This window comes from Apodemus sylvaticus, chromosome 21, assembly GCF_947179515.1.
Source record: "Apodemus sylvaticus chromosome 21, mApoSyl1.1, whole genome shotgun sequence".
Classification (NCBI taxonomy): Eukaryota; Metazoa; Chordata; class Mammalia; order Rodentia; family Muridae; genus Apodemus; species Apodemus sylvaticus.
Window position 1 is genome coordinate 49,738,767 of NC_067492.1, and position 27,211 is coordinate 49,765,977.

At 42.4% G+C, this 27,211-nt stretch overlaps 1 protein-coding gene across 1 annotated transcript; it reads left to right on the forward strand.

Annotated features, from left to right (window-relative positions):
• Nucleotides 1-706: 706 nt before the first annotated feature.
• Usp38 (ubiquitin specific peptidase 38) lies at nt 707-27,211 on the forward strand. The gene is made up of 10 exons (XM_052166292.1): nt 707-1,395; nt 2,863-2,998; nt 6,870-6,999; nt 9,667-9,768; nt 13,231-13,389; nt 14,472-14,665; nt 18,311-18,404; nt 20,574-20,680; nt 21,987-23,349; nt 25,939-27,211. Exons 1-10 carry the CDS (start codon nt 714-716, stop codon nt 26,098-26,100), a joined length of 3,129 nt encoding a protein of 1,042 aa, XP_052022252.1. The 5' UTR covers nt 707-713; the 3' UTR covers nt 26,101-27,211.

A 27,211-nucleotide genomic window follows, 5' to 3' on the forward strand; every position in this document is an offset into this window, starting at 1 on the left:
CCTCCAGTGACGCGAGAGTGGCCGCGTGACTCGCTCAATGACACCGCGCCTGCGCGCCAGGGAAGGGGGCGCGGCCTGTCAGGGGAGGAGCTAGATGGAGAAGAGGGGGAGGGGCGGGGCCAGCAGGAAATGGGTCGAATGTAGACGGGAAAGGACCGGAAGAAGGTGGGCGGGGCGAGGGCGGAGCTATCTGCTGTACCTAGGAACTTCACTTCCTATTTGCCGGTATTTCTGCTTCCGGGTTAAGGGTGTTCGGCGCTTCCAGCTCTTCTCCTTGGCAGATCGAGGTAGTCTCGTTGACAGTGCCTCCTGACTCAACCCAGGGCGGCTTTTTACTGCCCACCCGCGGGAGCCTGGACCCGGGACGCGAAGGCGCTCCTCACCTTCCAGCTCAGTCTGGAGGCCTGGAGGGTCCCTGCGCCCGGATGCTGAGAGTGGTCGCGGGCCCAGCGAGGCAGCCGTGTGCGGACCTCCGGCCCCTTAGGCGGACCGCGGGGACTGGCAGCCTTTCGGCGTCCCGGAATCCCCCGCTCCCGTCCCGGCTCGGATGGACCTACCCACTCGATAGATGAGGCTGCTGAGCCAGCGGTGGCGGTGGCCGGACCTGCTGCTGCTTGGCTCCAAGCTCACCCCCGCCGCGGCGCTTGGCTGCCCCCCGGGGCTGCCGCCGCCAGCTCCTCTTCCCCTGGGCCTGGCCTCGCAGAGTGGCGACGATGGACAAGATTCTGGAGGGCCTGGTGAGTTCCTCTCACCCGCTGCCCCTCAAGCGGATGATTGTGCGGAAGGTGGTGGAATCCGCGGAGCATTGGCTCGACGAGGCGCAGTGCGAGGCCATGTTTGACCTGACGACCCGCCTCATCCTGGAGGGCCAGGACCCTTTCCAGCGACAAGTGGGCCACCAGGTGCTGGAGGCCTACGCGCGCTACCATCGGCCGGAGTTCGAGTCCTTCTTCAACAAGACTTTCGTGTTGGGCCTCCTTCAACAGGGCTACCACTCACTGGACAGGAAGGACGTAGCCATCCTGGACTACATTCACAACGGCCTGAAGCTGATTATGAGCTGCCCGTCGGTGCTGGATCTCTTCAGCCTGCTGCAGGTGGAGGTCCTGCGAATGGTCTGCGAGAGGCCGGAGCCACAGCTCTGTGCCCGGCTGAGCGACCTTCTGACCGATTTCGTGCAGTGCGTCCCCAAAGGGAAACTGTCAGTTACCTTCTGTCAGCAGCTGGTTCGAACGATAGGTCATTTCCAGTGCGTGTCCACTCAGGAGAAGGAGCTACGGGAGTATGTCTCCCAGGTAACAAAAGTGAGTAACTTACTACAGAATATTTGGAAGGCTGAGCCCTCCACGCTGCTACCGTCTCTGCAAGAAGTTTTTGCAAGCATCTCTTCCACAGGTAAGGGTCATTATTTCAGAAAAGTGTGTCTTGGAGTTTCAACATGTGTGCCTCATAAACACAGTGCACTTTCTTCCCGGAAACATTCTTTTTTGGGGGGGGACTGAAAGGGTTTTGCAAGCGTATTTTGTTAGAGTAGATCCTCCAGTAAGAGACATTCTTGATGGAGAGCAAAACTAAATACCCTTATCCAAAAGTTTACTCCACTTGACTGCCTTGTTCAGAATGGTACACTGGAGCCAAAATGTTGAGGATGCCTAAGTCCAAAGACCTTTGTCACTGAGCAAGTCATTTAATTACACCACCTCTGCTCCAGTTTTGGAATTCTTCCAGGCTGACAGCCAGGAAGGAAAGCTTCTAGTCATTACTAATGGTCATAGATGATGCTTGCCACAGGGCGTTATTGACACTGTAACCTGTCATCTTATTGAAGGGTTTGTTTTGGTTTTTTTTCTGTTTTCCAGTGTTCTCATTTTTTAAAACTTCATGAGTTGGGCACAATCTATTATAAGATTGTCCCCATTTACCTTGTAGTGTTTTTTAAAATATCAGCATTTCACTCCACAACAGTGTATGTTACAAGAGATCCAGGGAGCATGAAGACAAGTGTCACAGCTTAGGACCACCTTGTCTTTATCATGAACTGCATCCTCAGAACCGAAGGGAAGGTCAGATGGCAGAGGATCACACTTAGAAAACCTCACCTAGAGTTTTGTCTGTGTCTGTTCTTGAAGGTGCTTTAAAATCTGTCAGTTGTGAAATACTAGTTCACAGCCAGGGTCAGACTGAGCTTTACAGAGCTACCTGCCTTTTCCTTAGCCAGAAATGAGGGTTAGGCTTTAAAGGCCCACATAGTCTAATGGGTTCAGTAAATACCAGGTGTGCTAGCGTCCCCTTCCTGTAATCGTGCTTGTAGTTCAGCGCAGCTGTTAAGAGTTCCCCCACCCACCCACCCCTTCCCCGAGTCTTTCACTGTAGTACAGAAGCAGATCATCTTGATGCCTGACATTTTATATAAGCAGAACCAGCCCCCTTTGCCTTAATCTCTACTCTTAAGATTTTTTTCAAGTATAACAGTAGTGTAATGACTACAATATATGAGTCTCTAACATAGAAATTAGGATATTTGACTGGTTCTTACCCGCCCATGATTACTGCTTTCCAAAGTATTTTCTAAACCCAAAAATGTACTATTAACAACAAATTAGCTTATTGAAAAAAACAATAATTTTTCTAATTTATTATATGGCTATAGAATGAGTGGTTATTGCTGTTTCCTCTTAACCTCTCATTTCTATGGTTTAACTTGATATATAAGGTAACATCTTAGAGCACCGTGTGTGTGTGTGTGTGTGTGTGTGTGTGTGTGTGTGTGTGTGTGTGTGTGTGTGTAGTTCATTTCTCCCTTGAACTAGTACTTCACTTTGAACCTTCCTGCCGTATTTGTCTTTCTTTGTGACTAACTAGATGCATCCTTTGAGCCCTCTGTTGCCTTGGCAAGCCTGGTGCAGCATATTCCTCTGCAGATGATCACAGTCCTCATCAGGAGCCTGACCACGGACCCGAACGTAAAGGACGCGAGTATGACCCAAGCTCTGTGCAGGTACTTTGTTGTTTTCCTGCTGGGACACAGGCTGGCTTTTTGGATAGTGAAAAACTTTGAGAAATTTCTAAAACTAACATCTAAAAGTAAATTTGTAGTTTCTCCAGATTAATTAGAATGATTTACCTTTGTATAGTCTCATCTGAAGTTGTGTGGTTGGGTTGTTTTTCTAGACGATTACTTACTGTTTCCTGTAGCCTACTTCCGTGGGGGGTGGGGGGGTTGTTATCCTTGTATGGTTCTGGGTTTGGTTTTGTTTCTCTTAGCTAGGTAGGGGCTTAATTTTTCTCTTTCAACAGGACTCCATAGGTGATACCTCTGCCCTTGGATGTATTTATCTTATTTTATGTGTGTGTTTTGCTTTTGAACATGTATGTGTACTATGTGTCAGAGGTCAGTTCCTGCCAGTAGAGGTATAGATGCTTATGAACCACCAGGTGTGTGCTGAAAATCAAACCTGGATCCTCTGTAAAGCAAAGTGGTACTTATCCACTGAGCCATCTCTCCAGCCCTACCTGCCTCATGAAATCTGTTTTCTCTCCCTTATTCTAGCTGTTTTCTTTTAACATTTTGAAAGCAATGCACACTGTCACTGGGTACCTGCTGTTGCTGGCAAGAGCTACTGCCAGACTGCTTGTCAGCTGTTTCTGATAACATACCCAAAGTGATTTGCAGCCTTACTCCCCAGGTCTAAATAGAAACTAATTTGCCCTTTGTAACACTTTTATGCTTGTCCTGTCATTCATTCAAAGTGACTCACTGAGTACCTAACAAGAGTGTCGGACCGCTCAAAATTCCCTGAGCAATTAATAAAAATAGCTGCTTTCTAGTCAGACCAACAGTAATGTAATAGCGCTTCATTGATTGCCTCATTTACCCTGATTTTAAGATGTTAACGTGTATAGAAATGGTGCCCTAGTTACAGGCCTGGCTTCCCTGCCATATTGCTGCATTGGTTTTGCTTTGGATTTAGGTTTTGTTTTAGAACATACAATAGATAAATGATGAATGTTTGTTGGAAACGGTAGACAAGAAGAGGAGTAGTCTGAATAGGTAGTTTGCAGTTGTCAGTAAGATGGCTAAGGAAGGGATTGTTGAGGTGCCCACGGCACTAAAGTAAAAGAGGAAGCCATGCTGTGGTTCTGTATTAGACAGGGCAGCACAGACAGTGTGTGACGTTAGGATTTCTCAACTTTCTGGTGCTTCCAAAACAAGCATTCCATAGAAGCCATGCTTTGACTTCTGAGTTCTCCTTTTCCTGGTCCACCATATAAAGTAGGAGGCTGTCTACCAGGTAAATACAGTATGCCGCAGCTCTAAGTCAGTCACACAAACAGGCTAAGTGCCCAGTATTCTCAAGTGGAATAGGTTGCTAAATCAAGGTGTCTGGTAGGCTGTTGTATTGGAGGTTTGTGACATTTTTCATTTACAGTAAACCTCCAGTGCTATGGTAAGTACAGGAGTACCTGCCTTGTCCTAAAACTCGCTCAGTTTCCTTATGACAGTGCTTGTCTGCAGTGCCTGACCCAGCTGCTGAGTTCTGTATTTCAGTGGCAGTGTGGTTTTCACACTGAGCTTGAACTTTATTTAGCTATTTAATTTTTGTTTAAGTGTTTCTGTCTTGTGTCTTTAGTCTGTTGAAGCAGGTGAGGATTACAGTGGCTTTGTGTCTCTTATTACAGTTCCATGAACCAAAGTATTCTATGTTGGGCCCTCAGAAAGTGCCATGTGCCCTGACACCACCTTCCACAACACAGACTCACAATAGCTGCTGCTTTGTGATGGTCAGTCAATGGAGCTAATTAATCTGTAACTTGTGCTTCTAATTTCTCAGATCACAAACCTAGACGCAAGGAACATCCTTTCTCTTAACTTTGATTAATATCACTAGTCCTTTGAATTCTATCTTTAAGACTACTGGAGAGATGGCTCAGTGGGTAAGACCTGCTCTTCCAGAGGTCCTCAGTTCAATCCCCAGCAACCACATGGTGGCTCACAGTCAACTGTATTGGAATCTGATGCCCTCTTCTGGCACACAAGTGTAAGGTGTAAATACAGACAGAATGCTCATATACATAAAATAAGTAAATCTTTTCTTTTAAAAAAAATAATAATTCTTAGAATGTCATTTTTCTGTCTCTACTGTTTTTGAAATCAAACCTGTACTGTTACAGTAGTCTAGTTAGTGGAATGTAAATATATTCCAAGAACAGGTATACCATTCAAGAAGGAAACAGACCAGGGACCATTGAAATGGTGTGGACTGCGCTGTATAAGCAGCTTCTGAGTGAGGAAGATGGCCCTCAGCCCAGGGGTCTCTTGATACTTGAATCTGGTCTTGCTGCCTCAGAATTTTCAAAAGAAGCCTCAAGTCAAATTATCTTTATAAAATATCCTATCTATAAAACCAGATAAGACGGAAAGTGGGTGGAGTCCTCAGGCTGCCTTGGAAAGCGAAAGTTGGTTTTAGATTATAGTCCATAACTTATGGTTAACTCATTTGTTGATTTTCAGAATATTGCCTGGCAGTGTTGTTGTTGTTGTTGTTGTTGTTGTTGTTGTTGTTTGGGAGAGGGGGCTTGGGTTGGGTTTTTTTTTCGAGACAGGGTTTTTCTGTGTAACCCTGACTAGGACTGGCTGACCTCAGATTCACAGAGAACCATTTGCCTCTGCCTCCCAAGTGCTGGAATTAAAGGTGTAGCTTGGGCAACACTGGGAGACCCTGTCTTGAAAGCCAAAAGCAAAAGAAAGTTTAACAAAAACGGTACTCCAGCCTTAAGGTAGATGATGGTTGTGTAGCCTGGTGTCATGTGCTCTCCAGGTCACAGACTTATGTCCTCGGTATTTATATCTGAGTTTGTTCAGTCACTGAGATGAGAAGGCTCAGATGTGCATTCTCCACAAGTCTGGTGACCTCAGATCTCACACTTTGGCCTCCTTGTGTGTGTTAAGGCACACATATGCACACACGTACATGTATGCATGCTCACATTAATAATAAACTTTAGAAGGATGCAAATTGCTCCTTGTGTTAATATTTGATGGAGGGTTACCATCATGATGAATCTTTCTAGTGTTAGAGTCCCCCAACTAATAAACCATGAATTGAGATTTTTAAGCCTTCAGAAATCTGAGGAATTTTCCTTACTCTTTTTATTAGTATCTAATCCATCTAAATAGATTGCTTCATCAGGTTTCATAAACTTGTAGCCTGGCTGCTTTCCAAAGAGCTGTACAGTCTTCAGTGTGCTATATATCTAGCTTTAGAAAGCAGCTCCATCAGAACCCAAATTACTTTGTCTTTTTTCCATTGAAGTGACATGATATTTAAGAAAGGAAATTGATGGTAATGTAAAACAGGTCATTAAAATATTTACATAGTCAGTGTTTGTTATGATTGGAGGTTTTCTTCTGTTGTCATTGTGTATAGGATTTTGAAAGGGGTATAGACACCTACTTCAGGATTCAGAATGTAGCCTCTTTAATGGTGTCTTTCACATTACATTGCTTACCAAAAAGCAAATTGATGTCTATATTTTAAACTCCTCTTATAATCTTTACTGTTGAACAAATTTTTGATATCCCTATATCAAGCATCCATTTGAAATTTGGCATTTATGAGAAGTGATCTCTTATCATAAAGTCTTATGGGACTATATTGAGTAAAGAAACTGTCAGCTTACAAGACCAGAAAGTGCTTCAAGACAGGCCACAGCTACACTCCTGTGTATTACTTTTTACTAGAAGCTCAGTAAATACTGAGTCACAAACTGAATGGTTCCTTATTGTAACTCTTGCTACTACCAACTAATGTTGAAAGTATTTTAAATACTGATAATTGTGTTTTGTTTTTTGTTTTTTTCTTTTCCAGAATGATTGACTGGCTGTCCTGGCCTTTGGCTCAGCACGTGGATACATGGGTAATTGCTCTCCTCAAAGGACTGGCAGCTGTTCAGAAGTTTACTATTTTGATAGATGTTACTTTGCTGAAAATAGAACTGGTGAGTAGAAGTGGACCATCCCATTGGAGTGCATAGAGTTCTGAGGATGTTCCTAGTTTTAGTTTTGTTTTAAATGGGTTTTAAGGACAAAACCCAGTGAAACAAAAGGTAGTCACTTGAAACCAGTTTGCAGTTTTCAAACAGTTTTCATGTTTGTTGTTTCTCTGTTCTTAGTGTTGATTTGACTATGTATGTTTTCCATCTTCAGGCTTTTAGAGACAGTCTCACTATGGAGCCCAGACTGACCTCAAACTCACAATCCTCCTGTCTTAGCCACACAAATAGAAAGGTTATAGATGTTTGGCACCATGCTCTGCTCCCAAGAGCTCTTAAATGCAAAATGTCAAGACTTCTAGCACTACACTCTACCTAACTGCTTGAGACTCTGCTTTCTGTGTTGCTAACCCAGGACACAATTGATCATCACATTTTTTGCTTTGGGTTTTGGTTTTTCCCCAGTGCTAGGAATCCAGCCCAGGGTTAGGCAAGCTTCACCCCTGAACTACATCCTCAGCCAAGTCACTCCCTCATTAAAACACTGTCTTTATTTAATTCCCAGGACATTATGTCCTCTTGACTCTAGTCTTTTACTGATATATCAGGCTCTGTTCTAACTTATCTTTGGTCTACTTTCTCCTTAATCCATACCTATTGTAAGTATTCTATACCATACAGTAACCATAGATGTTGCATGGATTTAAATAAGGTGTCCAACTTAAAGCATAACAGGTTTATATTTTAGTTCATTATTTATTCTTGAATTAGGTATTCATTTTGTCTTAGTATTGTATTGCTGTGTAGAGACACCATGACTGTGGTGATTTGAATAAGTATGGCTCCCATAGACTCACATGTTTATGCTTGGCCCAGGGAGTGGCGCTATTGGAAGGTATGGCCTTGTTGGAGGAAGTATGTGCTGGAGGGGAGGGGGCTTTGAGGTCTCCTATGCCCCCCATGGGTCATGTTCTGCCCAGACACAGTCCCTTTCTGCTGCCTGCAGATGAAGGTGTAGAGCTCTCAGCTCCAGCATCCTATCTGCCTATTCTCTGCCTTGCTCCTGCCATTAAAACCAGCCCCAATTAAATGTTTTCTTTTATAAGAGTTGCCTTGATCATGGTGTCTCTTCACAACAATGAAACCCTAACTAAGACAATGACCAAGAATGGCTCTTATAATAGAAAGCATTTAATTGGGGCTGGCTTACAATTTCAGAGGGTTGGCCTATGATTCTCATGGCTGGAAGCAGGCAGACAGACATAGCTCTGGAGCAGTAGTTGAGAGCTTTTTATCCTGATCCTCAGGCAGCAGACAGACACAGACAGGCAGGCAGGCAGACAGACAGACAGACAAGACAAGACAGACAGACAAGACAAGACAGACAGACAAGACAGAACCTGGGCCTAACATAGAAACTCAAAGCCCACACATACGTCCTAGTCCTTCTAACCCTCAAATAGCCCCACTCCTCGCTGACTACGAATTCAGATAAAGCTATGGGGGCCACTCTTATTCAAACCATCCCACATTTATTCAGTTATCTAACCGCAGATCTTTCTCTTTTGCTTTTCTTTTCTTTGGGGTGGCGAGGGGCTAGTGGAGATATTTTGGATTTTGTTTGTGGGGTTTTTTTTTTTTTTCATAAAAAGAGTTATTTTAGCAACAGAAAGCTAGAATACAAAGACACATGTTCTGACTAACTCACGAAGTGAATACCCTATATTGGAAAATATTAAATTCCTGTCATCCACACTCTCACTACTGATTTTTACTCCCTCTTCATAAATAGCTATCTTAAATAGCTTCCATCACTTGGGCCCTGGTCTTTGGAGCAGCCCTTCTCTTTTTATTCTCTATCAAGCACTGTCCTATACATTTGACTAACTTCAAATGCCTAGAGTCATCCTACGACTAACCCATTCCATCCCTGTTGGTGTAAAGTCGTCATCTAATATTACATTGATTTCAGCAGCTTCCTACTCCTGCCTTTGGTTCCTATATATGTTGCACAAGAGCTCTTGTTGCTGTCTTCTGTCATCCTAGCTCCAGATAACCCTGCCTTCCTCTCTCACTTCAGGGACATTGTCCTTAGCTGTCTGGATGGCCTGGGGCCTTTGCTGTGCTGTCTGTCTGTTCTTAATGCTCTGTCCTAACTGTCTGCAAAGCCCATGTCCCTCAGTTTACACTCAGCTGCCGTAGTTTTCTGGGTCATTTTTAACACCCTCTGGATTTTTAACATTTTTAACAGACTCCTTTGCTACCCAGTGTTGCTGGTCACTGTGCCCTGCTTGTATTTTTAGCATGTATTGCTATTTATTTCTTTTTGTTATCTTGTACATGTCCTTTCAGCCATAGCGGTGTATGACCCACAGTAACTGGAACAGTGCCAAATACTAGTAGGTAAATACTGACTGAGTAAACTGAATAAATAGTGGCCTAGGGGGCTACAGCCTTATTTACGTATTTTCACTTAATGTGGGAATTTTGAGAATTGTTTAAACCACTAAGTTCTCTTTAATTTCCATCCTGTTGTTGTTTATTTCATTTTCTTCTACTCATGTGTTATGATAGGGCTTTCAAGGAAGAGGGTCATTGGCATAAAGAGCTGTCAGCTGTAGGGAAGGGTTAATACTTAGCTGTGAACTCTGAGGCTGGTGTCTCCTTCTGCAGGTTTTTAATCGCCTTTGGTTTCCTCTTGTGAGACCTGGTGCTCTTGCAGTCCTCTCTCATATGCTGCTTAGCTTCCAGCATTCTCCAGAGGCGTTCCACGTGGTGAGTACAGTGCAAGCTCTCGGAACTAGAGATACGTGTCCTCAAAGTGTAGCTCACCTTGGATGTTCAGTGACAAGACTGTCATGTAACTTTATACATTCTTAACAAATTGAGCTTGAGGAATATCCTGACAAAGACAGTATTTTGACAAAGTTTGTACTTCACCAAAACTCTCCCACTGACAACCATTGCCAGCAACCAAAGTTACTGCTGTAGGTAGCTGTCACCAAAGGGTACCTTTTACACAGCAGCATCAAACAGTGCAGGATCAAAGTGGCAGAAGCCACAGAAACAGGTTAGACCTGGATGTAGGGCTTTTTCCTCTTTCTCAGCCCTTAACCCCATCTTAATGATAGTCACAGTTCTACTGATCACCCAAAGCCAGTTGCTTGCTGGCTTTGATTCGATTGCAGTTGTCAGTTCCTACATGTGAAGAATGACAACATTATCGGAAATCTGTTTCAGGAAACTGTTATGTGGTTATCTGCACTTCCAAGGTCTCAACCATGTTTTACAGGAATAGAAACTCAGCAGCAGCCCGTCCCACGTGAGGGACACTAATGCATCATGACAAGTCAGACATGATGAAAAGCGGAGCTCAGTTCCCTTGGCTCCGCCCAGCCAACAGGTAGCCTCAGCCCCTAGGCTCACACGGGCTGCCCAGTGCCTTGTCGTCGGGGAACCTGGGCAATAAGTCACTTCATTTCATATTTTGGATGAGTGATTTCTGTAGTAGTTGCTCTCATAGTAGTGAAACAATAAGATTCTTTGTTTATCAGATGAATTTGCATTTTGAGCTAGTTTACTTAAATATACAAACAAAATGCTCCAGAAGAGAAACTATTTGTTCCTGTCTTCTGATATCATCGTGTGCAGGATATTTAAGTAAAGTCTTCGTTTCAAAAGTTGTGGGACAGGAATTACTGCATACAGCCTTGCCCTCTGATGCCATTTCCTACCTCTGCGGAGAATCACGTTGGCTCTGCTGAACTCTTATTCCCTCTTACAGTTCATTAAAAGAAGAAAGAAACTTCCTTAGCTTTTGTATTGTTTTTTCCTCTATCTCTTTCTGAAAAGGGAAATTGAAATAGCAAAGATGAAATGCTTGACTGAAATTATAACTGCTGGATTAAAGCAGTTTTAAATCACCTATTTAAGAATTATCTAGGTTTGAAATTTGAAGTTTTTGATCTAAGTGAAGCCTGAAAATCAAGACCTAATACTGTGTGAATACTCTGCAAAACTCAACTAACACTAGCTTGGAGGCCAGTAATGAAGCTCACATGTGGCAGCTAAGCCAGCAGTGACTCCAAGTAACTCACTCAGGAGGATTCTGTGTGTAGCGGGTACGTCTGAGCAGCAGCCCAGATGAACACGGGAGCCATTCATGACATCTCGTGTTTAGAAATCTGAGAGTAGTCCAGTAAGTTGGGTTATGTGTGATTACAGGCCAGGTTTCTTTTCATATATTTTTATAAAAAGAAAAAATCATTTTAGACAAAGCTGTGGTACATAATTAAAATGAAAAAAACAAATACAAAATTAGTAATTAACATATGTATTTCCTCAGGTAGTTTAATAAATGTTGCAGTAATTTGTAAATGTATTTAATTTCATACATTAATACTTACTTTGGGGCTAGACAGATAGCTCAGTGTTTAAGAGCACTTGTTGAGCAATGCAGGCTCAGTTTGCAACACCCACGCTGTGACTCCCAACCGTCTGTGACTACGGTTGCTGGGGTGCTGACACCTTCTGACCTCCCTGGGTATTCACCTTTGTTTACATGTATACACAGGTAACACTCATACACACAAAGTAGAAGATTTTTTTAATCTAAGTTGGAAACATTTAGAAGGCATCAGCAGTCTGTGCTGCTGGGAAGGACTGTGTCTCATTTCCATGTTGGTGTTGAGAGTGGCCATTGACAATGTGATAGGAGACAGAACTGCATCCTGGATGTGAAGACCAGATCTCGACTAGAAGAGCTTTGGAAGACTTGAGACTGAAATTCACTTTTAGAGCCCTCCTCTCTCAACTTTCTTCCTTCACCTCTGAGAAAACAGAATAGTTTTGGATTTCATACTAATTTAGCAAGAAACTGACGATTTTAGTTTTATGAAATAGTCCCTGAGATGTGTTAGAAATGTAGAGATGAGATCTTGGGATGGTCTCAGTGATAGAGCACTCTTCTAAAATGCAGGCAGCCCTGACTTGTAGCCTCAGGGTGAAGGGGGTTGGGAGGAGGAAAACCAGATGTGGCAGCAAAAGAACAGACTCCTTTGTTGGAGCAGGTGTTTGTTACTACAGGTTTGATCTATCTAAGGTATCATTCCTGTTCTTATCAAACAATATACTCCTATTACCTGAGCACAGTTTTAGTGACATACACGGAGACTTTGGAAGTACACATTGCTATGTACTTTTTTCAATTTTTTCATTTGAAATTTTTAAACTTAACACTAGATGGAGCTCTTTCACTAATTTCAATTGGGGGGCGGTTAACATTGTTCTGTTAAACACTCTGGTTGGGTTGTGTGTGTACCTCACTAATAGAGCACTTGCCTGGCATATGCAAGGGTAAAGCTTGAGCCATAGTACTCAAAAGAGGGTTTTAAAAAAAAAAAATTGACCTATTCAATAGAATGGCTGTAGCACTTTCACCTGAAAGTGATTTTTTAAGTGCAACAATGACTGAAACTCCTAGTTTGTATTTTAGGTGGATTGTGTGCATCCTATAGCATACATACAGATCAAAAGACAATTTACAGAATTGGGTCTCTGGATCAAACTCAGGTCCCTAGGGCCTGGCAGCAAGTATCTTACCTACTAAGGCATCTCACGGACCCTTTTAAAAACATTTTATTTAATAAAAGTGTGTCTGGAAGTCAGAGCACAGTTTGACAGTGAGTTCTTCCACCATGTAGGTTCTAGAGATTGAACTTAGCTTGTTGGGCTTGTGAGAGAGAGGTGCGTTTTACTGCATCTGAAGCTGCAGGGGGACTGAGCTGCTGAGCTGAAGGGGAAGCAGATGAACTGCACTCAGAGGAGCTGGAGAGGGTCAGCATTACGAGTGCGTGCTAGAGGGCCGGAGTTCAGTTCTCAGCACCCACTTCTGTATGGTTCACAACCACCTGTAACTCCAGCTCCAGGGGAGTTCAACACCCTCCTCTGTCCTCTGGGCGCGCACACACACACACACAGACACAGACACACATAAATAAAAATTAAATTTTTATAATGTAAATGAAGACAATATTCAATAAAAAATTTTAAAAAATTAATTTTTAATGCAATTACAATTATGTGACTTAAAAAAATTAGATTTACTTTGCCAATTGAATAGCATGTGACTTTAAGAAAAAATTACTAAACATGCAGAAAAGTATGTGTTTACATGTAGCGATTGCATTCTGCCATCAACTTGTGTGAATTAAGAGTGCTTGTCTGTTTTCTCTTCAGATTGTCCCTCATATAGTTAACTTGGTCCACTCCTTCAGAAGTGATGGCCTGCCTTCCAGCACAGCCTTCTTAGTACAGTTAACAGAGTTGATTCACTGTATGATGTACCATTATTCCGGATTTCCAGATCTCTATGAGCCTATTCTGGAGGCAGTAAAGGTATGCTGGCTTTGTACCGGTCATTGGGAGCTACACACAAAATAAAGGACAAATTCAGTAAAATGTATGACTTTACTGTAATGAGGTACATACCTCCAAACTGTGCCTATTCCAGCAAGGCCTCACCTAATAGCCCCGCCCCCACAAGTGGTTGGGGGGCATTTTCTTTCAAACTACCACACTTGTCTAGAAAAGCTAATCATTTAAGCATGAATGACTTTTCCAGCACTCCTCATTGGCCGTTGCTCTGCTGAGGCATGAAATCATTTGCACTTAGATTTTTATTTTGTTATTTCCTGCTTTACTATGTAAGAGGACTGTGTGTAGTAGGAATTTTCTAGATGGCAACCATGAGATTACATTTTACTTTTCACAGTACTCCCTTTTCATCCTTCCCTACGTAGGCCACCATTTCTAAAGACTGGTACTGGGTGCACCAAAGTCATCTTCTGTTTTCATCATAGATGCAACTTAAATTCCTTGTTTCATTGACTTGTAAAGTATTGCATGCCCGTGATCTCAGCACTCGAGATACTGGGATAGGAGAAGTACTGTGAGTTCATGGCCAGCTTAGGCTACAGATTGAGATTTTTTTTTTTTTGTCTCAAAAAAAAAGTTAAAGCCCTTAACAAGATTGTGGGAGGCATGTGTCCCAAGTCTACTTTGTGGATGCTGTGATACGTGACTAGAAGGAGGAGGGGCTCCTGTCGCTTAGCCTGAGGGCTGCTCCATCCCTGGGGAGTCCTGGCGGCAGGAGCAACTCGCAGCTGTAGTGAGAGTTCCACATCTGAGCCCGCATTGAGGGTGAGTCTACTTCTAGGGTAACCCTCTAGAGACACCCTCACACACACCCAAATGCCCTCCTGCTTTTAATTCAGTAAAGTCGACAATTAAAATTAGCTGTCACCCTGTAGTGTGACGTTTTAAAGGCTGACAGAGTGCTCTCTGTCATGTACAGAATGAGTGAGAGAAAAGACAGCGCACACATCAGCAGGGAAGTCAGGCCCATGTCATGTTGTTGATTTGTTTAACTAAAACAATAGGTTTTCTCTTTTTAAACTGTTTTTTTCATTATGATCTAGGATTTTCCTAAGCCCAGTGAAGAGAAGATTAAGTTGATTCTCAATCAAAGTGCCTGGACTTCTCAATCCAATGCTTTGGCATCTTGCTTGTCTAGACTTTCTGGAAAATCTGAAACTGGGAAAACTGGTCTTATTAACCTGGGAAACACGTGTTACATGAACAGTGTTTTACAAGCATTGTTCATGGCTACAGAGTAAGTTTCAATGTGAACTTTCTGATTTGAAGTAGAAGTGATTATGTGCTGTGGAGATAGCAAGAGGAGAGAATCGTCCCCTCCCGTGTAAGCGCACAAGTGTTCCCAGTATCATCAGTTGCCTCAGTTTGAAAGGAAACTGCTCTTTAATGCCTAGGAACAGTTGAAATGCCGGCTTGTAGATTCTGACCAATTAGATTGTACATTGAATTTACAATGCCACCATTTGATTTTTAATCAGTATGACTTTTTTCTTTTTTGTAATGTAACCAAAGGGATTAACTGAGCCTACTCCAAAAAGTTTATGTGCCCTACAGTCCTGGTGCTTTTTACCCTGTTTCTTTGCTTCTACTGTCCCACTGTATTTTTTTTAATTCATATATCATGGCTTCTTTTTGCTTTTAGGAAACCTAAGCTTTGATTACATACCAAGATGTTGGTTCCTGAACACATATGAAAAGAGGCATGCTCTTTTGCATTCCTGTGAATTTTCTTTCAACCCTGTTTTCTTTTGAATGCAACAAACCTGAAATCAGTTCTTAGCTGAGTGACATCCTTATGCTGGAGACACAGTTGCTGGAGTGCGTGCCTCTGATGCGACGCTGGCCTGTGCGGGATCCCCAGCTCCTCAGAAAGCCAGACTTGCTGTTGCACATCAGTAATCCCAGCACTTAGGATAGAGGCAGAAAGATCAGTAGTTCACGGTGATCGGGTCTACACGGTGTGTGTAAGGCTAGCGTAGACTACATGAGCCTCTGTCCTCCAAAAAAATTGTCCTTGAAGATACAAAATAATTTCAACTTTTCCCTAAAAATAGTGCCGATTGAGCTGACCCAAAGATGGAAGCTGTTAGCACTTAAATACTTTTTAGAGGAGTAGACTGTTAGATGTGGGCTTGACTTTAGGGTTTTGTTGTTTGTCCCAGACTCTAAAGCTCACGTGTCTGGGCTTCCATTCAGTTTCATTGTTGGTTAGTTTGTATTTGACAACTTGTTTTAAGATAAAGCGGGTACTCTTAGACACACGTGGTGTTAAATGTAAGACTGAAGAGTCCGTAGCTCACCACCAGAGGTCACCTTGCTAGCCATGTCATCTTATGGAGGGTAGAGACCCAAATCACTTGTTACTGAAAAGTATTGTGGCAGCCAGTAATGCTGTCTCAGAACAGGAGGATCTCCTAAGAAATACATGAATTATTTCCTTGGTTAAAAAAAAAAAAAAACCTTCTAAAAACCAAGATGCATACATTCTCAAGAATGTCAGCTATGTGCATTTTTGAATTTTTTTGTATAGTTATCTAATACAGTTGCATATAATTAATGTATGTGTGCACACATCTGGAAGGAACCCTGTTGAAATTTTCCTTGCTGGTCACTTGACATGGTATTTATCATTTTTCTTTAAATGTGTTTGTTAGTGTTGGATGGAGATATGCACGCATGCTATGACGTGTAGAAGCCAGAAGAAAACTGTAGCGCCAGTTCTCTCCTTCCACCTTTCCACGGGTTCCAAGACTAGAACTTAGATCACCAGGCTCGTGTGGCAAACACCTTTCCCAGCAAGCCATCTTGCCAGCCTGACATTTCCTTACCTATAGTTTTGGTAAATATCAGAGTGTTTTGCTCATAGTTAACATTTGTCTAACCATGCACAGATGAGGCTTTCCTTGACTAGGATATGCCAGATCATTTTCCCTTAAACACTGCAGAGGCTGAAGAGCGTGCTCGCCCTTGTAGATCCACAGGATAGCTTCCTCAGTCACTTCTTGACCTTATGACTCCTCTTGGACCCTGGAGCTCCTCGCTGCAGCCAGAGCTGCTGGCCAGCAGTGTCCCACAATCCACTTGTCTCTGCCCCACAGTGTGGCATGAAAGAGGAGAAACTTTGTCCAACTTTCACATATGTGCTGGAGACATGAGGTTACCCACGGACCAGCTCCCTAACTCAAATTTGACCTTATATACCAATATATGATTATACCTGTGACCCTGTACCTCTGACAGCACTTGATTCAATCAGTCTTAAATTTTTCAGATTTTAGCAAATGTTATTCCTGTTTTCTTAGTTTAGAAAAGTAGGATCTTATCCAGACTGGCCCCAAACTCATGATCCTCCTGCCACAGCACTCTAAGTATTACATACGACAGATGCACCCCAGTTAGTTCTTATGTTCGTATTTGAACATTGCTGACCTGAGGCAGAATGAAGTAAGTGAGCTATTTTCTTTGTGTGTTTCTCTGTTGACTTGTTGTTTGGTTTACATGATATAAATCAGGTGTGTAACATTGTAGCACTCTTTCTTCCAATTGTGTGATTCAAATTTATGTTTTATTTACATATTTTTTGTTTTATATAGTCGTATCTTCAATTTTTGTATTGTCTAGATTTTAGACCCACAAAGAAATCCCTTTTTATTTTTGAGTGTTTTTTTAAGAGATATTTAACCAATTATTCCTATATTGTTTTTTGAGATAGTTTGTCTCTTGTGTGTGTGTGTGTGTGTCTCACACACACATACATATACACACACCCCTTTGTTTGAACAGATTCTCTTACCCTTCCTTCCCTCCAATGTTGGCCTGGAATTTATTCTGGTAACTCTAGTTTTAGTAGCTCTGACACCCTCTTGTGGCTTCCACATCACCAGGCACTAAAGTGGGGTACAGATAGACACTCAGGAAAAACATCAGCATAGACAAAGTAAAAAGAAGTCATATGGCGCCAGAGAGAAGGCTCGGAGTTGGGCTCCCAGCACCCATGTCAGGCAGCTCACAGCCACCTGAAACTCCAGCTCCAGGGGATCCTACAGCCTCTGTAAGCCTTGAATTCCTTTCTCTTCACAGAGAAGCCAGGTGTGGTGGCATGCCCCTGTGATCCAGCACTCAGGAGGGGAGGGAGAGTGTGAGTGCACACAGTGTGCTGATGCAGCACTCAGAGTGTGAGTGCACACAGTGTGCTGATGCAGCACTCAGGAGGGGAGGGAGAGTGTGAGTGCACACAGTGTGCTGATGCAGCACTCAGAGTGTGAGTGCACACAGTGTGCTGATGCAGCACTCGGAGTGTGAGTGCACATAGTGTGCTGATGCAGCACCCAGGAGGGGAGGGAGAGTGTGAGTGCACACAGTGTGCTGATGCAGCACTCAGAGTGTGAGTGCACATAGTGTGCTGATGCAGCACCCAAGAGGGGAGGGAGAGTGTGAGTGCACACAGTGTGCTGATGCAGCACTCAGAGTGTGAGTGCACACAGTGTGCTGATGCAGCACTCAGAGTGTGAGTGCACACAGTGTGCTGATGCAGCACCCAGGAGGGGAGGGAGAGTGTGAGTGCGCACAGTGTGCTAGTAACTTTGTTAGTAAAGAGCTAAGGCCGAGGATGGCCATCCTTAAACTAGCTTCCTCTTAGCTTCTTACTTTTTTTTGTTTGTTTGTTTTTTGTTTTTCGAGACAGGGTTTCTCTGTGTAGCCCTGGCTGTCCTGGAACTCACTCTGTAGACCAGGCTGGCCTCAGAAATCTGCCTGCCTCTGCTTCCTGAGTGCTGGGATTACAGGAGTGCGCCACCATTGCCCAGCTGTTTTTTTTTTTTTCTTTTAGCTTCTTTATGAAAAGTGCATGTGTGCATAGATAACATGTTTTGTTCTTTTTCAGGTTCAGAAGACAAGTATTATCTTTAAATCTAAATGGATGTAATTCGTTAATGAAAAAATTACAACATCTTTTTGCTTTCTTGGCTCATACACAAGTGAGTGTGTGTAACATGTACATGTTAACTGCATGATCGTGTCCTTTAAACTATATATCATAATGACTCTTTAAATGATGGAATTGTGTATCACGTGGCTTGCCTAAGATAACAGATCCCCTTCCAAATGCTCAGGGACCCTGCCTGGACACCTAGAACTCTTGTTTCTTCTTCCTGCTTCCCCTCTCTGCAGAGGATTATTATACTGACTGCTGGCATAAACCCTACTACTTCCTATAAAGACTACTTCCCTGGTGAGAAAGAATTTTCTTTGTGCGAAAAGCACTTTAAAGCTAGGCTTCATGTCACACACCTGTCAGTCTGGCACTCAAAAGACCGAGGCAGGACTCAGAGTTCAGGGCCTGTCTGGTAGCATGATCCTCTCTCAAAGAGACAAGAGGGGAGGGAAGGAAGGATGGAAAAGAATTGCCTATGGTTGGGGTTTTGTTTGTGGTTTACAGAAGACTGAATATATTGATATAATAATGAACACAAAATAATTGTGGTCTAGGCTGTTTCCTCTGTGGTCCTTTTGTTTGGATTTTGTTATAGTTTTGTTTTGCAAGACAAAGTTTCACTATGTAGCCCTGCTGTCCTGGAATTGCTATTCAATTTGTAAACTAAGATGGCCTTGAAATCACAGAGATCCACCAGCCCCTGCCTCCCAGGTGCTGAGATTAAAGGCGTGGTGCCACTACACCCAGATTTTCTCTAGTTTCTTTTAGGTATTTTATTGTAATTGCATATCTCTTTGTAGGTCATTATTCATCTCTTAAGCTCTTGAACTTAAAACTTTGTGGTGTTCTTTTATATCCACAGATTAATTCAGGAAAGTCAACTTGAGACAGGGTCTCTAGGTCCTGTAGTTAAATTCATTGAACAGACATTGAGAGGTCCTGTGTATAGTCTGGTAAGGATAAAGCAGGGATCCTGCTCTCAAGAAACCTCTAGCTCGTACATGTCGCTCATCTAGAGCGTAAGTCAGGATTCACGCTGCTTGCCGCTGTCGCACAGTGTGACTGTCATCAGGGAGGACAGCTTTCTAGAACTGAAATGAATGTCTCAAATGGAAAGAAGGAGAGCAAGTTTGAGATGACTGCAGTGGCTGAGTTGGTGATACACTCAGAGGATATGATTCACCTGGAGAAATATGTTAACAAATTAGCATCAGGACCCAGGGAAATGAAAACTGCCTCTTAGCCACACTTCTGTGTTTCCAGTATTCCCAGAGGTGGGGTAAGAGTCTCAGACGCAAGTCTCCAGCCAGTCATAATACTACAAGAGCAGTATTAGACCATAACCAAAACCAAACAGCACCAAAACCTCTGCCCCCTCTCCTGTTGCTTTCTACTAATTTACTAAGTTAATGTTATTCTATACTTACTTCATTCATAAACGTGTGTCCATTTGTGTAGCTATGTATTCTTTATTGATTTACTCAATCAGCCATTAGGAAAGAAAACCTTTAGGAGGCTTCCCTGCATTTGAGAACCAAGAAGGGTACTGTCACTTTATGCCACAAATATTTCAAATACAGAAAGAATCCAGATTTTTAATTTAACCAGGTCTATTTTTATGTCTGTTCTTTTTGTGAGAATGCCTGGGATTTGAGCCTGCATGACCCAGGTCTGTTATCAACTGTCTTTGTATTTCTGAAAGAAAGGGGTATGGGGAGGAAAGAAGGAGGAAAGTAAAGAAAGCAAGCAGAGAGAAATAAAGAGAATGAAAGGTCATCGCAGTCCCAAGCAGCATGCTCCCATTCGTGCACACTTGTATGACTTCTGAAAGACAGAAGTTTTCAGCAAAGTAAATATGTGAGCGCCTATTGCACTGCACAACACACACATCATTTGCCTTCATTAACATCATTCTCACACTGCAGTTTTTCAAAAGATTTATGGACTCAAAGCCATGTGTATCTGAGAGGGATAAAAGCAGGGACCTCACTTGGCAGTTCCATCTAAGCAGTCCCATGGTTTTTCTGGGTATCAGTTCTGTGCAGAATTCATTTGTGACTAATCTAATGGTTGCTTATTGTAAAAGTTGCCTCTGCCTCTGTGTTGTACCCATGCCTGGCATATCTTGGTAAAAATGAGAGTACAGGAATAATCTTTATGACTGGTTTGTGCTGTAAGAGTCACTTTCTTGCATTTCCTTTCCACAATCAAGAGGGAAGCATACGCACCTCGGATATTTTTTGAGGCTTCCAGACCTCCGTGGTTTACTCCCAGGTCACAACAGGACTGCTCTGAATACCTCAGGTTTCTGCTGGACAGGTACAGCTAGTTTAAAGTTCATTAAGCTATCTTTTCGTAGTACGTTACTTCCCTTGATACTGATTTCAGACTTGATCTTTAAAGCACCATGTGTGACTGTGTGTTTATAAAGTTATCCTTGTTCTTAGTTTGGTTTTTGTTTTGGATGCTTTCTCTTCAGAGTACCTGTTATCAAAATATAGCAACAGGATTCCTAAGGGGCTGCCAAAACTTCAGAATTCTGTCAGGTCCCCTCTTAACTACATATCTGTGAGAGCTCAGCTCTCCTTTACCTATTTCATCTTGTAAAAACAGATATCAATAAGAAAGAATGCAGATATCATATCCAGCTGTCTTCTGTGGTGCCACATGCTTAGAATACTTACAAAGTGTGAAGCAATAATGCTTACTTTAAAAAAGGTGGAAATTAATTTGTGATGGATTCATTTTAGATACATTGTTTTATATATTGTTTTTAATATAGTAAATACCTATTTATATGTATATGTATGTATGTACATACATTGATTTTCTATTGCTTGATAAAATACCATGGCCAGAAACAACACAGAGGGAAAAAGTTTATTTTGGTTCACAGTTTCAGAGAGCATATAGTCTGTCATGGCAGAGGATGCCTGGCAGCAGAAGCTTGAGACCCGCCTGGCAGTTGGGAAGCAGAAATGGAACAGAAAATGGGACCAGGCTATAAAATCTTCAAAGCTTGCCCGAGAATGTATAGCAGCAAGGCTGGCTCCATGACCGTTGAGAACAGCACCACCAACTGGGGGTGCTGGCTCCATAGGGTTTAGTTGTTTGGGTTTGGGGTTTTTTGTTTGGTTTTTGGGCATTTAATAAGTATTAAGGGGCCCTGAGACCAAAGTCTTTTAAGAACCAATTGGTAAACTCTAAACTCTAAGGACTTGGTATTTTGTGGTATCTTTTTCCACTTCGTTAACAATAAGGCCTTCTGTACCTGTAGGTACATTTCTTTCTCTGGTATGAATAACTAGTAAAGTTAGCCTGCACAGCCTTCCTTCCTCAGTGTAGTGCTGGTTTCTTGGTGCTAGGCTGCTGAGATGTCAAGCGCAGGGAGCTGTGTGAGGCAGAGCATCAGTGCATGTGACTGACTGCAGCTTGTATGTGTGCGCGCTGAGTGGAGAGCCAGCATGCTGTCCCCGGCCTTTCCTGCTAACTGTTCACACTCTTGCATAAGAAGAGAAAACGACTTCAGCATCTTACTTGACTGAATGAACATGTTTATAAGCTACCAAGATCTCAAATATGAATACCATTAATCTTGGCTATGTAATGATGTACCCTCTTTCAGACTCCATGAAGAAGAAAAGATCTTGCGAGTTCAGTCCTCACATAAGCCTTCTGAAGGTCTGGGCTGTGCTGAAACTTGTTTACAAGAAGTAACCAGTAAGGCAGCTGTGCCCACAGAGTCTCCTGGTACAGGTGACAGTGAGAAGACTCTAATAGAGAAAATGTTTGGAGGGAAACTGCGGACTCACATCTGCTGCCTGAACTGCGGGAGTACCTCACACAAAGTGGAAGCCTTCACAGATCTTTCGCTAGCCTTTCGTCCTAGCCCTTCTGTGGAAGATTTGTCTTGCCAGGATCCAGCTTCATTGCCCAGTGTACAAGATGATGGCCTAATGCAGACCAGTGTGACTGACCCAGAAGAAGAGCCAGTGGTTTATAATCCAGCGACAGCTGCCTGTGTCTGTGACTCAGTTGTGAATCAGAGACTGTCAGGCAGTCCTCCTGTTGAGTTTCACTGTGCTGAAAACTCTTCTGTTCCTGAAGAATCGGCAAAGAGTCTCGTTAGTAAAGATGTACCTCAGAACCCAGGAGGTGAAAGCACGACTTCAGTGACTGACTTACTAAACTACTTCTTGGCTCCAGAGGTTCTCACTGGTGAGAACCAGTATTACTGTGAAAGCTGTGCCTCTCTACAGAATGCAGAGAAAACTATGCAAATCACGGAGGAGCCTGAGTACCTTATCCTTACGCTCCTGAGATTCTCGTATGATCAGAAGTACCATGTGAGAAGAAAAATTTTAGACAATGTGTCACTGCCTCTGGTTTTGGAGTTGCCAGTTAAAAGAACTGCTTCCTTTTCTTCCTTGCCACAGAGTTGGTCTGTAGATGTTGACTTCACTGATATTAATGAGAACCTACCTAAAAAATTAAAACCTTCTGGGACTGAAGAAACTTTCTGCCCCAAATTAGTGCCCTACCTATTAAGTTCTGTTGTTGTGCACTCTGGTGTGTCCTCTGAGAGTGGCCATTACTATTCTTATGCCAGAAATATCACAGGTACAGAGTCTTCGTACCAGATGTGCCCCCAGTCTGAAAGTCTGGCATTAGCACCCTCCCAGAGTTGTTTACTAGGGGGAGAAAGCCCCAATACAGTCATTGAACAGGACTTGGAAAATAAGGAAATGTCACAAGAGTGGTTTTTATTTAATGACAGCAGGGTGACATTTACTTCATTTCAGTCAGTCCAGAAAATCACAAGTAGGTTTCCAAAAGACACAGCTTATGTGCTTTTGTACAAAAAACAAAGCAGAGCTAATGGCGTATGCAGTGACAATCCCTCCAGCGGCGTCTGGGTCAACGGAGAGCCACCCCTGCAGAAAGAGCTGATGGACGCCATAACAAAGGACAACAAACTATATCTGCAGGTGAGTTGCACAGGTGTCGTTTCTGAACAGTACTGAGTAACAGTTAATCCATGCTCTAAACCTGACACATTTCCCAGGGATACTGAACCTAAGTCTGTATGTATATATTTCCATTCGTCATACATGTAATATTAAATATTGCCAGTTGTGCCTCAGTTGTTTATACCTGCAAATGATGCCATGTTAGTTAGAAAGTATTATCAAATCATGCCGTACAGAAACTCCCCCCCCCACCCCCAACAGGGGTTTCTCTGTGTAGCCCTGGCTGTCCTGGAACTCACTCTGTAGATCAGGCTGGCCTCGAACTCAGAAATCCGCCTGCCTCTGCCTCCCAGAGTGCTGGGATGACAGGCGTGCGCCACCACCACCCAGCTAGCCTTACAGAAACTTAATGGAATGTAAATGTTCTGCTCCCTCCTGCCCCTCACTTCCTCCTGCAGGGAAAAGAGCTATTTTTTCCTGGTTTTATTTATTGTGGGGCAAGGTCCAGCGGTGAAGGTCAGAGGCAACTGTAGTGCCAGTTCTCTCTGTCTACCTCTGTGGGTTCTGTTGAACAACAGACCCTTAGGCCTGGCCTTCACAACACACACACTCAACCACTACACCCACATCGACTCCTACAGGCTCTTTTTGTCTGTATTTTAAGAAAAGGGTATAGGCATTCAGGTAAGTCAGATGAAGAACTTAATGAATATGTGAAGGATGTTTGTGTTCTTCAAAGATTTACCAGAGCCAAGAAATGAAGAGCATTTACTGAGGAAAAGCTATGGAGCAAAAGGTTCAGATGAGAGGGGTTTGTCATCAATGTGTCTTTTCCAAGAAATTACTTCCTTTGATGTTAATCGGTCCTCAAATTTGGTTTTGTGTGTGTGTGTGTGTGTGTGTGTGTGTGTGTGTGTGTGTGTGTGTGTGTAGTGTTTTCTCAACTTTCTGTCAACAAAGAGCCACCAGAAGCTAGATGTGGTGGTGCATGGCAGCAAGCAAGCCAAACAGGAAGGAACTGGAGGCAGGAGGATTGCCAGTTGGAGCCTGGCATATGTCACTTAAGGAGACCCTACCCTCAAAACAAAAAAGGAACCACAGTAACTTACAGATGAAATTACAGGGGTATTCAAAGGCTTTCAAATTTACTGAATTATAAACTATCCAGAGGATGATACATTTTAAAGGGATATGGCTATGTTCTAGAGTATTAAAAAAATTAATTAACTTTGCAAAATAATTAAATTTTAGAACTAGACTGACTTACCATTAATACTTATGCAGATGGCTTAATATCCAGGTAAAAGCAATAGCATGTATCCGGCCACCTCTTCCCTGCCTGTGTCACTCAGCATTACAGACGGCAGTATTTGAAGGCTGGGGGTTGTGAGAAGAGTAGAGCACCAGATGAAATAGGAAGATCTATAAAAGAATGTATACCACATACCAGGACGGCCTGCCTTCTGAAGAAAACAGATGATCAGCATTACGATGTTTCTCAGATGAGAAGCTGGCTGGTTTCCATGACTGAGCTGGCGAGCACGTTTTATAGCCACAGCTGCTCGTACTTGGAATATAGTCCAAGTCCGCGGAGTGCTCTGGCTTACCCATTCCTCCTGACCACATGGTGCTTGGCCATGAGCAGCCGTTCTTCTCATTGTTGATTTAGGTCCGGGATTGCACTCTACCGTATAATTCTGCCATTATTTATTCACAGTTGCCCTCTGTAAAGCTGAACAATTAATGATTTTAACTTCTTACCTCTTTGTGCATGAGTGTATGTGTGTGCATGCATGTTGTTCACATGTGGAAGTTAAGAGAAGTTTGTGGGAGTCAGTTCTTCTACCATGTGGGCTCCAGATGTGGAACTCATATCATTAGGCCATCTCAGCTTCTCAGTAACTAATGATGTTTTAAAATAGGAGCATTAGTGTTTATTAAACATCTGACATGTACTTGACACGAATTCAGACAATATTACTGATTTCCTTTAAACTAATAAATAGTGGGGGAGAGTTGAAGTACCCCTGTACAGAGATAGGCTTCATTTACTTAACACTGTTCCTCAAGATCTGCCTGGCTCTTTAAGGAAGCAGTAGAGGGAAAACTTTAGGCATTGGTGGTCATTTTCAATCTATCATACTCACACACTTCCAAAATGGATTATAGATGTTGAAGAATTCTGTTCCTTTTGTACTAGAGGTTTCACATGAGTTGACCCTCTTCTGTTGTAACGTGTCTGTCACTACAATTACATGAGGAATTTGCCCTCTCTGCCTTGTTTTCTCCAAACATGATTATGTACTTCAGAGAGAGCGATAGCAAACATAGATGCCAGTTTTTATTTTGTTTTATTTTTGTTTAGTTTTCTTCAAACAGGGTTTCTCTGTGTAGTCCCAGCTGTCCTAGAACTCTATGTTGACAAGGCTGTCCTCTGCCTCCTGGGTACTGGGATTAAAGACATGTGCCTGTCTTAATGTCAAGAGTTTTTAAATGAAGGATGCTTGCTTGGTAGAGACTAACACAGTTTGAGAAGGTGTGTGTATGCGCCATACTCATCCGTTCTACTTAGCTAATTAATTTCATAAACATTACTTTTAATTTTAGGAACAAGAATTGAATGCTCGAGCCCGGGCCCTACAAGCTGCATCTGCTTCATGTTCATTTCGGCCCAATGGATTTGACGACAATGATCCACCAGGAAGCTGTGGGCCAACTGGTGGAGGGGGTGGAGGGGGATTTAATACAGTTGGCAGACTCGTATTTTGACCCTGAGAGAATTGAAAATGCATCTGGTCACAAAACATCCAATACTGTGGCTGTTAAAATGTCAGGCTGTAGCCTATAGCATTTCTATCTTTTATTTTTCTTTTCATTAGACCCGAATACTTTAAGAAAATACACTCAGTGGTTGTTTTTATTTTCTTGACAAAAATGCATCATGGAAAAAAAAAAATCTACCTCTTAAACTTCCATTTGCAGTTATGGTTAGACATGTGCGGCCACAGGTGTGGAGAGGACAAGGCACACCTGCTTCCTAATTAAGCTGCGTTAACTTGGTAGAAGACTACAATGGTGTATGTTCAGTTTTACTGAACAAAATAACATTCTTTATAAAAGAATTGATGCTAGATATATATATCTTGTTTTAAGAAAAATGAAAATCTTTGTTTCTGATATAATTACCCCAATATTAAATTCAAGTCTTGAAAATATTAGAGATGGTGAGTCTCTGGAGGTGGAGGCGACTCCACCATCAACCCCAGCTGCCAGTCTGGGCTGCTGTCTCCGCTGTCCTCGGCATTGCAATCCAGTTTCAGGAACAAGTGTCACTTAAAGGATCATTTACACACGTTGCGAGTGAATTTACAGAAGGTGCATGACACCGTAGGGCAGTGTTTTTAACTGAACTTTGTAGTATTTCCAATTGTCCAAGGACTTTAAAAGCCTGTTCCAGGAAGTGTATCTCCTGTGTATTTTAAAGGAGGTGAGTCCTGTGTGTGCCTTGCAGTATGTAATTCAAAAATAGGTAATCTTTGGCTGTGGAAAGTTTTCTAAAACAAAGTGTTAGGAAATAATTTTGTGCTAACATTAAAATTATAATTTTTTAAAGGTATTAGATTTTTCAGAAGTAAAATCTGGTGATTCTAAACTAGTAAGTGTAATGGTAAATTTCTAACTCTTAGCAAAATTCAGAGGAAATGAAGCTAGTTTAAGTAAAAAATCTTTAATTGATTTGTTACTTAATCTTCACATTAAATATTGATAACATTTTTAGAGTTGTATATTTGTTTTTTTTTCCCCTTTGAGACACATGCCTTACACATAAAATATAATTGCTTCATAAAATATTAAAATTCCACACCCCACATCCCTACTA

Excerpts from the sequence above, each read along its gene's own strand:
- Usp38 (XM_052166292.1), top strand. The coding sequence starts at position 714 with ATGGACAAGATTCTGGAGGGCCTGGTGAGTTCCTCTCACCCGCTGCCC. Across the intron at positions 13,390-14,471 it reads CTATTCTGGAGGCAGTAAAG|GATTTTCCTAAGCCCAGTGA; the intron begins GTATGCTGGCTT and ends ATTATGATCTAG. Across the intron at positions 23,350-25,938 it reads ACAACAAACTATATCTGCAG|GAACAAGAATTGAATGCTCG; the intron begins GTGAGTTGCACA and ends TTTTAATTTTAG.